The sequence below is a fragment of the Nuphar pumila genome, chromosome 3 (assembly GCF_984573655.1).
Source record: "Nuphar pumila chromosome 3, dmNupPumi1.hap1.1, whole genome shotgun sequence".
Lineage (NCBI taxonomy): Eukaryota > Viridiplantae > Streptophyta > Magnoliopsida > Nymphaeales > Nymphaeaceae > Nuphar > Nuphar pumila.
In genome coordinates, this window is record NC_143251.1 from 4,894,835 (window position 1) to 4,906,762 (window position 11,928).

An 11,928-nucleotide genomic window follows, 5' to 3' on the forward strand; every position below is an offset into this window, starting at 1 on the left:
TAAATGCCTATGTTTCCTTTCCGCAAGACCATTTTGTTGCGGAGTTTTAGGACAAGATCTTTGGTGCAAAATTCCATTTGTTTTAAAATAATTTTGGAAGTCTTTAGACATGTATTCTCCTCCTGAGTCGGATCTAAAAATGGCTATATTGTGTTGGAATTGATTTTGAACAAGAGCGTGAAACTCTTTAAAATTAGTGAAGACATCAGATTTATTCTTGATAATATAAACCCATGTGTATCTAGTAAAATCATCAATAAAAGAAACATAGTAAGAGAAGCCTCCTTTGGACATAACGGGTGCCGGTCCCCATACATCGGAATGCACAAGTTCAAAAGGCCTTTTTGACACAAAATTGCTATGAGAATATGGAAGAGAGTGAATTTTCCCAAGAATACAATCATTGCATGTAAATGTATTTGTATTACAAAATTTTTCCAAAAATGGAAAAAGGTACAATTTGGAAATACTAGGGTGCCCAAGTCTCTTATGCCAAGTCTCAATATCTTTGGATTGAACATGATTACAAAATGATTTGGATGGCAAAGACAAAAAATCCATATAGTAAAGGTCCCCTCTTCTATGGCCTTGCCCAATCCGCTTCCCGGACCGGAGATCCTGCACATAGCAATGGGTTGGTGAAAAAGAGACATTACACTCAAAATCGGTGATTTGAGAGACGGAGAAAAGATTTAGATTAAGTTTTGGGATGATTCGAATTTTGGGAACAAAAAATTCTTTGTTTTGGTCATAAATTTTCTCAAGGTTTCCAATACCCTCAACATTTAAAGAAGTTCCATCGGCGGTGGATACATATGATTTAAACTTATTGAGACTTGGTTTGGGCAAAAGTGATGCATTTGGAGTCATATGGAAAGAGGCACCCGAATCAAGAATCCAAGAAGACATACCTGGGAATGAAGAGATGGCGGCACCGGAAGTGGAAGGTGAGGATGATGATGTAGAGGCGTTCATCTTCATAAATTGTTGGAGAGTTTCGGTTAGATGAGCGATGGAATCCTTTATGTCACCATCCTTCTTTGAATCTTCATTGATGATTGAAGGAGTTTCTCCCACGGAAGCGACCTTCTTCTTGAATTTAGGGCAATCGGGACGAATATGGCCCGGTTCATTACAATTATGACAAATGATTTTCCTTCCTCCACCATTGTTCTTCCAAAAATGTGGTGGTTTATATGATCTTACATTGTTGCCGGGTCTAGACACGGCATGTACTTCATCAACATCCCTTTTTAAGGCCAAACGGGTTTCTTCTTGACATAAATCGGCCAAAATATCGCTTAGAGGAGTAGAGGCTCTATGAAGTAGAGATCCTCTAAGTTGTTCAAATTCGGGACGAAGCCCATGAATAAATTGAAAGAACCTCTCTTTTTCCATTTGCTCTTGTCTCATAGCAATAGCACTTCCTTCCCATTGAGGTTCGAGAAGGACAAGTTCATCCCATAAAGAGGATAGAGCACTATAGTAGTCCCTAATGCTCATATCACCTTGCTTGGTAGCTCTTACCTTTTTTTGAAGAAAAAAATGCCTAGCAAGGTCTCTTTGAGTGTACATACCTTTCATGAAAAACCATGCTTCATTAGCCTTCTTGAATTTAGCAAGATTTGCACAAATCTTCAATTCGACGTTATTCATGAACCACGCTAAGATTTTAGCATGTTCACTTTCCCAATCTTCCATTTTAGAAGAGTAATCAAGAATAGCCTTTTCTTTTTCTTCTTCATTCAAGGCCTTTTCTTCACCTCCTTCAAATTTAGTTAACTTAAGTTGTGGTTCCGGAATGGTTCCACATACATAACCCCAAAGCCTTTTACCTTTGAGATTATTCTCCATAGCGGCCGCCCACATACGATAATTGGTCCCATCCAATTTGAATGAGAGATCGATTTTTGCATCTTTGTTGGCCATTAGAAGAAAAATTTATAAGACAAGAGAGAGGAGAGGTATTACTTGTCAATGGAGGATCCAATGAAGCCTTCTTAGCCAAGGCTCTGATACCATGTAATGAAGTGCCAAATGAAAAGAGCAACGTCTCCAAGTGAAAGCACGGAAGCACGCACATACACAAAATGCCACTAAAGGGCAAAATAAACCACAAAAGTGGTCAAGCACAAAAAGAAGATAAAAAAATATATCTCACTTCATAGAATGCTTCAAAAGAAGCTTAAGGAATACATGGGGCTGAGCCCCTTATTTATACACAGCAAGGGACCCAAGGAGGGGCTCCCATAGAGTCGTTGGAGCCCCTCCAACGGTCATATTTATGACCGTTGGAGGGGTCCAACGACTCTATGTGGACCCCTCTCAAATGTAAAAAAAGAAAAAGTAAAAAATACAAAAAGGAAAAAGAAAAAAGGAAAAAGAAAGAAAAGAAAAAGCATATCAAGGATATGCGTGTACAGGTGAAATGACAGAAATACCCCTGTGGGGTTTTACAATATATATATATATATATATATAGATAGACACGTAGACATATATATATATATATATATATATATATATATCATATATATGTATATGTGTCGTAATCGATATATATATATATATATATATATATATATATAAATATACATCATATTTTAACAGAGATGACCTTGAAGGGATTCTCCAAAGGCATCCATAACCCCATTGGAGCACACGATGTTCTTGCCACAAGAGTTACCTATGGTCGAGGACGTGACAGGTATGAATCTCGGGAAAGAGGAGGTCAAGAGAAGAATGGACAAGGAGCTCATGGAATATTACCTACTCTCAGTATGCCTCTTAATCTGCAAAGGCAAAGGACAATCAATACCTACCTGCTTTCTCTGCAACAAAAGAGGGCACATTAAGGCAAATTGCTGGTATAACCCGCAAAATAGAGGAAAACAATTGGAGACAAGAAAGGGCACAGATACATTGAAGAATACTGGAGAAGTCAAAGAGTTGTTATTATCTGTCTTAGCTGAATTGAATATCAAACAGAATGATCAAGGTACTTGGTATGTTGATTCTGGTGCAACCACTCATGTCACTGATGCTGCTGGTAAAGCTCCTAAATCTTGTTCCTTATATTGGTAGAAATAGTATTGTCACTGAAGATGGGTCTCATCACCATATTTCGTACATTGGAAATTCTGTAATTCCTATTTCCAACTCTTCCCTTACTCTTTCAAATGTCATTCATGCTCCAAATATCAAGAAAAATATTGTTTCAATCTCTAGGCTTGTCGATGACATTAATGCTTCAGTTGAATTTACTCATTTTTTTGTTCATGTTAAGGACCCTGCACATGAGGGAAACATTCGTTGAAGGAAAACGACAAGGAAATATATACGTGTTCCAAGAGAATCCTTCATCTCGTGTTCAATCTGTTGATTCCATCTTGAAGCTCAAATCATCTTCATCATCTTTAGTTCCTCCTAAGAGTGTTCTTAATATTTCTGAATATATTGAGCCACATCTTTGGCATGGTCGTCTGGGTCATTGCAGTAGTCATTTTATTGATAAGCTTGTTTCAAACAGTCTTATTCCCAAGTCAAGTCTGAATTTAAGTGTCGATAATAAAAAATGTTCTTAGTTGTCTTCAGAGTCATGTTCTTCCATTTCATTCCATTAATAAAAGAGCTTCAAGACCATTTGAAATAATATGTTTTGATGTTTGGGGTCCGACTCGAGTTCCTTCCATGTTTGGCACTAGATATTATCTCATCTTTGTTGACAGCTATTCTCGATATACATGGATCTTCTTTATGAAAAGTAAATATGAAACCTTTAAATTGTTTCAGAATTTTCATTCTTTTGTTCAAAATAAATTTTGTGGCAGGTGTCTTGCCCTCGTACCCCTCAACAGAATGAGATTGCTGAACGAAAGCATCATCATATTGTTTAAAGTGCCATGAGCATGATACATAATAGTAATGTTCCAGTTAACTTCTGGGCAGAGGCTTTTCATACAACAGTCTGTCATAAATCGCTTGCCCATGAACATCTTGCATGGTGTGGATCAAAATTATCATGATTTGCGTGTATTCAGGTGTGTATGTTATGTTCATGTTGACAGTTCAATGCGGCACAAGTTTTAGGATAAGGCCTTAAAGTGCAGATTTGTGGGGTATGCTGATGATTACAAAGGCTACAGATGTTATGATTGTGAAAATATCTCAAAAAGGAGATAAAGTGTGCGATAAGCACAACACCACCAATGTGCACAAATGCACAAGAACACTTAGACCAAATGTACACGAAGGTACAATAAAGAAACTCAAATGCACAAAGGCATACAAAATATAAAGAATTTTATTGAGAAGAATGGAGAACAAAAGCTCCAAGAAGTGGTTTTTACAAAGGGGGAACTCCCCTATTTATAAGCAAGCAAGGAGCCTTGGAGGGGCTCCACTAGCTGTTGGAGCCCCTCCAACGGTTAGAATTCTAACTGTTGGAGAGGCTCAACAGCTAGTGTTGAGCCCCCTCCAAGTTGACTTGAGTCAAACAAAAAGGAAAAATAAAATGAAAAGAAAAAAAGAAAAGAAGAAAAAGTAAAAGTACAAAAATATTGCAACATATTCATAATTATGAATATGCGCAAAAGAAGGGAAATGACTATAATACCCTTGTAGGTTTTACAAAAAGAGTGAGAAAGATATATATTTACATATATATATAAAGATAGATACATATACATATATACATCATGTATATATGTATATGTATCTCTCTTTATATATATATATGTAAATATTTACATAAGAGAGATACAATTTAACACCCTCCCTCAAACTTAGGGCATAGTGACCGAAAGTTTGCTAAGGAGAAAGTTGAATCTTGAAGAGCAAAGCGCCTTGGTAAAGAAATCTGCCAACTGATATTCTGAAGTCACATAAGGAAGGTCGATGACTTTTTGTAGATATGCCTCTCTGACATAATGGCAGTCCATCTCAATATGCTTTGTCCGCTCATGAAAAGTGTGATTCTTAGCAATATAGATTGCACTCTTATTATCACAACACAACTTTGTGGGTTCTTGAATTGGAATTCCCATGTCTTGCAACAACTGATGAATCCGGACAATCTCCATAGTTGTAGAAGCCATGACTCGATATTCTGCTTCGGTGGACGATAGAGACACCTTCTGTTGTTTCTTACATCTCCATGAGATCAGGGATTCACCTAAAAAGATGCAAAAGCCTGTAGTGGAGTGACGATTATTGTTAAAATGTATCATTCAATGTTTGTAATCTTATATATATTTTATATATATAAAGGATGATACATATACATATATGGTATATATGCATATGTATCTTCTTAATTATATATATATAATATATATGTCTCTATTATTAGGCATAAGGGTAGTTTAGTCATTTTCCCTTTTTACGCATATTCCATTTGGAATATGTTTGTAATTTTATTTTTATTTTTATTTTTTTATTTTATTTATTCTTGTGGTTTGCACCACCTAGGGAGGCTCCCCAAAGAGTCGTTGGGGAGCCCCCAACGGTCACAAATGTGACCGTTGGGGGCTCCCAACGACTCCTTTGGGAGCCCCCTATGTGGCTCCTCTCTTGTTATAAATAGGGGTCCCCCCCTTGTAATTTAAGCACTCCTTTGGAGGAGCTTTTGCTCCATGTAATGGGTGTTACACCCTTCCTCTTTTCAATAATATCAACTTATGCCTTATAGGCATTTTTGCCCCTTTGTGGGTTTAGTGTTAGCACATTATGTGCTTATGTTTTCCCCTTTAGTGGGTATATTCACACTTCATGTGCATGTGTATTGGTTCATTATTGAACCTAATATATTCAAAGCCGTTTCCTTACAATTATTTGGGTCACCTCCCCAATCAGAGTCAGTATATGCAATTAAATTTAACTCAGAAGATGAGGAAAGGAAAACTCCCTTGTATATTGGGTGTCAGAAGTATGCCACGACCTCTATAGGTGTTTCTCCTTTGGCCTCCTTTTCCTCGAAAAGAACTTCCTCTTCCTCAGTCATAATTCATTCCCATGGCCAGCACATCTTGTGTTCCTGAATTCCCATGAGAATCTTCAGAAGATCCTTTCAGAGTCATCTCATATTGCAATAATTTCGCACGAAGATCTTCAAACTTTGGAAGTTCTGGTAAACATAATAAGGTAGTCGTCATAACATGATAGTCTGATCCCAATCCACTCAAGGTTTGTTGTACTTTATCCTTTTCACTGACAAGACACCCAACAACAGCTAGCTGGTCCGTGATGCCTTTCATTTTGTTTAAGTATTCCATAACAGACATGGAATCTTTCTTCAGCATTTGGAACTCTCGCTTAAGATACATAATTCTTGCCTCAGAAATTTGTGAATACGTCTGAACTAACTCATCCCACAGTTCCTTGGCCGAACAATCATCAGGAAGAGCAATGACGACTTCCTGTGAGAGAGTTGAAGTGATGTAGGCCACTAACGATTGATCCCTCTTCATCCAAGTAACATATGCTGGGTTCTTAAGAAGAACAACAGATTGTTCTCCTTTATCGTCCGCCTTTTTCTGTGAGAGGAATTCCGGAGGCGGTGGAACAGATCCATCCAGATGACCAGAGAGGTCTTGACTCTTTATAATTGGAATGATCTGTCTTTTCCAGGTTAAGAAATTGGAGTTATTCAATTTTTCAGAGACTAGCTGACCGAGAAAGCTTGAGGACAAGCATGACTGTCCATAAGAGGAATCCATGGAAACCTGTTCCAGAACTCACGAAAACAACAGCAGAAATGGGAGAGAACTGCTGGTTTTTTTTTTTTTGGAATATCACAGCCGAGATCTCGGCTGACAGGGCACTTGGCGTGAATACTTCTAGAAAAGGTCGATTTCCAGAAGCCACAAAGCAGCAGTTTCAGAATCACGAACTCAGAGACATATATTTCAGAATCACGAACTCAGAGGAAAAAAAAATTTCACACAGCAGGAATACTTCCAGAAGCCACGAAACAACAATTTCAGAATCACGAACTCAGAAATATCTTTTTTCAGAATCACGAACTCAGCGTGAATGCTTCCAGAAAGGGTCGATTTCCAGAACCCACGAAGCAGCAGTTTCAGAATCACGAACTCACCGTGAATATTTCCAGAGAGGGTCGATTTAAAATCACGAATTCACCGTGAAGAGGGTCGATATCACGAACTCACCGTGAAGAGGGTCGATATCACGAACTCACCGTGAAGAGGGTCGATATCACGAACTCACCGTGAAGAGGGTCGATTTAAAATCACGAACTCACCGTGAAAAGCTTTTGTCTTTTACCGTGAGATCGAGCCACCGTGAAACGAAAATAGTTCTTCAGGCACACTCGTCACGCTGCTCTGATACCATGAAAGAAAGGAGCCTTCGATCTCACCTTGCCTGTCACAGAGAAAGAGATGGAGGAGAGAGAGGGAGAGAAAGAGAAGAGAGAGAGGTTTTAGAGAAAGGGGTTCAGTCGATCATCGGCTGACCCTATCGTTCTATTTAATGTATTAAGAAAGTAAAACCTAGCGTACGAAAATACCCCTTTGAACATGTTAATATACATATACACTAATTGGGTCTAGACCCGATCCAATATATAAATGGATCGGTCAGACATATACACCGTGATGACTTCTTTTCAGAACGTAGGTCAGTCTTAGGATACTGTGTTTTTATTGACCTAAATCTTGTTTCTTGCAGTAGTAGAAAACAAAAGGCTATAGCTAGGTCGAACACAGAAGCTGAATATGGATCAATGGCAACTGCTACAACCAAAGTAACATGGATCAAACACCTGTTGACAGAAGTAGGAGAATTGATTTTTAAAAGCATTCTCTTGTGTGACAATCAAAGTGCTATCAACATGTCATTCAATCCTATCTACCACAGTCGTGCCAAACATATTGAAATTGATTAACATTTTGTAAGACAAAAAGTCGAAGAGAAGGAAATTGAACCAGAATACGTACGGACTGCTGATCAAGTTGCTGACTTGTTTACCAAAGCACTTATCAAGCACAAATTTTGGATGTTAAAAGGCAAGTTGTTCATGGTTTAAAACCATGTACAACTTGAGGGAGGGTGAAAAGATGTTGTCATTCACGTCTGGGTCTGAATCTCAGGATCCAGACCCAATTCATTTTATCTAACTCTTGTTTTATTAAGAGTTGTATTTAAACACATGCTCATTAATGGCATGTTATAATTTTAACATATCATGTAATGGGTATTTTCATACCCTAAATATTGTTCCTGTGTATACTTAATATGAAAAACAAGCAACCGAATACCCTATTGGGTTTTCTGCAGCCACCGACGCCTCTCTCCCTCTCTACTCTTCTTCTTCTTGTGATTGACGGTGGAATACTATTTTCTATAGGTAGGCACCGGGCCAAAACCGGCCGATTACATTCATGGGCTGGGCTACCGAGCCGGCCCAATGGGCCTGAATTATTTATTAATTTTTTAATAATATAATTTTTTTAAAAATTAACTATTGCATAGTAACTTGATAACTACCACTATTTACCTAATTAGTTACATTAATTTTATGAAAACTAGAAAGATAATTAATTGGGTGCATGGGAAGTTGAAAACTTGTTAACTATTACTATTTACAAATGGATTTGGGCCGGGCCGGGCCATGGGCTGCTCTTCAAACCCGAGCCCGTTAAGAACCGGGCTGAGCCATGGGTTGCTCTTCAAACCCGAGCCCGTTAGTAAACGGGCCGGGCCACACTTATAGCCCAGTGGGCCGAGCTCTAAACGGGCCCGGGCCGCTTCACATTAGCCCGTTGAGCCAATGTACCGTGCCATGGGCTGCTTTTCAAACCCGAGCCCATTAAGAACAGGGCTGAAACCCAGCTTAACAGTAAACAGGCCGGGCCACACTTAAAGCCCGGCGGGCCGAACTCTAAACGGGCCCAGGCCGGGCCTGGCACGGTCTGATGCCCACCCCTACGGTCCTGCCTGTTACTGAAACCTCATCTTTTTGTTTGGTTATATCGTGGTATGTGTATGCAGGCCTTGGAGCTGAAAAAATTGCAGACACCTCTATATGAAGAATTCTACAATACCGTGAATGCTGTTTCTCCAACTACTGATGGAACTGGACATGAAACAAATGCAACATCTTGGAATTTGCCTCCGAAGAGCAGATCACCCTGCAAGTTGACAAACAGGGAGTCAGTGGTAGTGGGGAATGCTACAAAAGGTAGTATGAGTCCAGTGAGAGGCAGTCATTGCACTTCAACTGGTGGAAACTGTCAGAGTAGCAGTCCTTTGTGGGAAGTTCCTCCCTCAAGGCTGAACGAGGGGAGATGTCAGGCTCAAGATGGCCAGCACGAACCGACCATTCCGAGGTTAGTATATAATTGTCAACTATATGGGTCATTACTTCTCATGATATATAGCCATCTAAAATTGCATCATTGTTGGTGTTAGCTGTTATGAGCGACAGAGATTGTGGAAAGAGGAGTTAGATTGGGAACTTGAGCGGGAACGAGGTATTGGCGTACAAATTTCTAGCAATTTACTTGTTGGTTAGTGTAAATAGTTCATAGCATTATGATTCCCTATATGACTAATGTCAAACTTATGGCAGAATAAGATCTTTTTTCTTGTGGGGCCAGTTCGTTTCACAAGAATTTGCTTAGCTGGCATCCCCCTCTCTTTATTTTCCAACTGTCACATGGATACGGCTGCAGATACAGGCATACAGCCATTTTTATGAAATTTCCAATACTAGTATATAAAGGGATACTGAACGGTTATCAAAATGGAGTATCCATGTGACATAGCTTTCCAAGATCAAACAAACATTCAACCATCATAGTGGAAAAGTGCCGTGTGGGCACCAGAATTCTCCAGTTTTTCCCACCACCTTCTCTTCATGTGTAAATCTTCATACCTCCCCTCCTATGAAAGATCTTTCATGGGAGGGCTGAGCTGGCAAGAGTTTTTAGAAATATGTGCTCTTTCTCCTGAAAGACTTCCTTTCCATGGGAATAAAGCAAATAGTCCGTTTCCATAGGGAGTTTTTAAAAATATGTGCCCACTTAACAGGGCGTTTGTTTTGTGCCCCTTCCTATGAAAGCTGTCCTCTTTCATGGAAAAGAGGACCTCTTCCCTAAGAGGAGTGGAAAAATACATATCCATAAATAATTATGTGGTGATGCCTATAACAAATGCAAAAAGTCATCTTTCCTGTCAAAATGGGTTCACATCTCGCTCCATGGGGAAGCAGTTTCTCTCTTGGGTGTTCCTTTCAAGGAAAGTGGGGTTGCAACAGAGACCCCACAAGTAAAATCTCTGAATGGAGTGAAATTCACTGGCAGAATTCTTGTAATTGACTTTTTCTATTAATTGAAACGTGTGGTGTAATAAAAAGGGACTGTAAAGATGGTGCCCCTAGTTATTTGGGCACAAGCAATGTCATAAAACTCCTGAAATGTGGACATGTTTATGCAGTCTAATCATATGATCATTCTTGTGAATGCATGCAGAAAGAAAGAAGCTTTTGGCAGCCAACGGCAAGCAGACATCTTCTCCAAAGGACAGTGTTCCAAACCGCCAAAGAGATCGCCTAGGGTCATTTGGCTCTCCATGAAATAACAATGGGGCACATCTGTTGTGTTCCAACTTCCTATACAGTCTCACACAGTATCGTGGAGTGGTGAATGTGTGCTGGTCTTCTCCTAGGCAGTTTTAGCAAACGGTGGCACAGCTTGTCATGCCTTGTGTTTGCTTCATCATCCACCAATCAACGAGGATCATTGTGTAACAATTTCCAATGGGCACAACCCTTAATGTTACAGGTAGCATGCAATGCTACAAAATTTTTCTTTATAATTCTCTCTTGTAGTATCTGCAGACAGCTTCTATGTCAAAGGTTTGTGAGTTGTCTTTATTTGAGAAAGTTGCAGAGTTTCGAAATGGGAAAAGGATTGAATGACTAGGGACGCGTGGCTGAGAAAAGTTGCCATCTACTGTTACTCTCCAAAAGCCATTCAGATTTCTTGGTTTACACCTACACTGCTCCTTGCCAATTGCACGCTTAACAAAGAAGCAAAGTTCCAATCGACTTGTGTACCTTTCGTGGTCGGCTTATCACATAGAGTCAATTATTTCACCTTTTACATACATTTCTTTTTCTTTTTTCATTATTATCTCATGAGACTTCGAGACAAATCTGTTCCTCATAAACTCGTTCAACGTGGTTCATTTAGTGGGGAAACGTACTTGGAATAACTTGTAATTTAAAACCCACAATTTTTTACAGTTGCGCATTTTTGGTGCTTTGTAAATTGTCAGAGTTTTGAACCTCTTGACGCAGGGCTGGTAAACTAGTTGACCTTGAAGTGTTCAGACTTGGTTCATTCTTGTGATGAGTCACCTAGAGCCAAACGAGCCAATCTCGAATTGGATTGTTTACAAAAAAATACATTGTTTCAAAGCTAGAATTTATGAGATTAAAACATCTAAATTGATTCAAAGCTGAATGCAATAAGATTTCATTTCGTAAGGTATTACTTGCAAGCCAAATGCTTTAATCACTTGTTCTTTGCTATAATATATTTAAAAATATATCTATTACTGCTCGACAGCAGTGCCATGCCAAACACTTTCCTTTTTAATGTATCGCATGCCGAGCCTTTTTTGTGAGTTCGAAATAGCTCTGGATGAGTCAAACACGAGCTGAGACATGAGTGGCTTTGCATATTTCCTTGCCCAAGTTGCAATGTCATGATTCAAAATAGATCATACTGGCTGGACATGGCCCACCAAACATTTAACCAGCACAACCTACTCCATAGTATGGTACTAACTGCATGACCAAAATACTATCCCCAGAAAAAGTCCTAGTTGGATTGCAAATAACTTCAATTACGATCGTCCGTTTTCTTCATCTAAAATCAGTCAAGTGTAATCATAGAATTG

General features: G+C 39.1%; 1 protein-coding gene across 1 annotated transcript in view; it reads left to right on the forward strand.

The window, feature by feature from the left end:
- Positions 1 to 10,985, forward strand: part of LOC149841710 (mitogen-activated protein kinase kinase kinase NPK1-like) — a 57,188-nt gene extending 46,203 nt beyond the window's left edge. The window contains exons 15-17 of the mRNA XM_089998661.1: positions 9,013 to 9,350; positions 9,433 to 9,494; positions 10,494 to 10,985. Coding sequence (XP_089854787.1) covers positions 9,013 to 9,350; positions 9,433 to 9,494; positions 10,494 to 10,597 — 504 coding nt within the window. The 3' untranslated portion in view covers positions 10,598 to 10,985. The remainder of the gene's footprint in view (positions 1 to 9,012; positions 9,351 to 9,432; positions 9,495 to 10,493) is intronic.
- Positions 10,986 to 11,928: the final 943 nt, after the last annotated feature.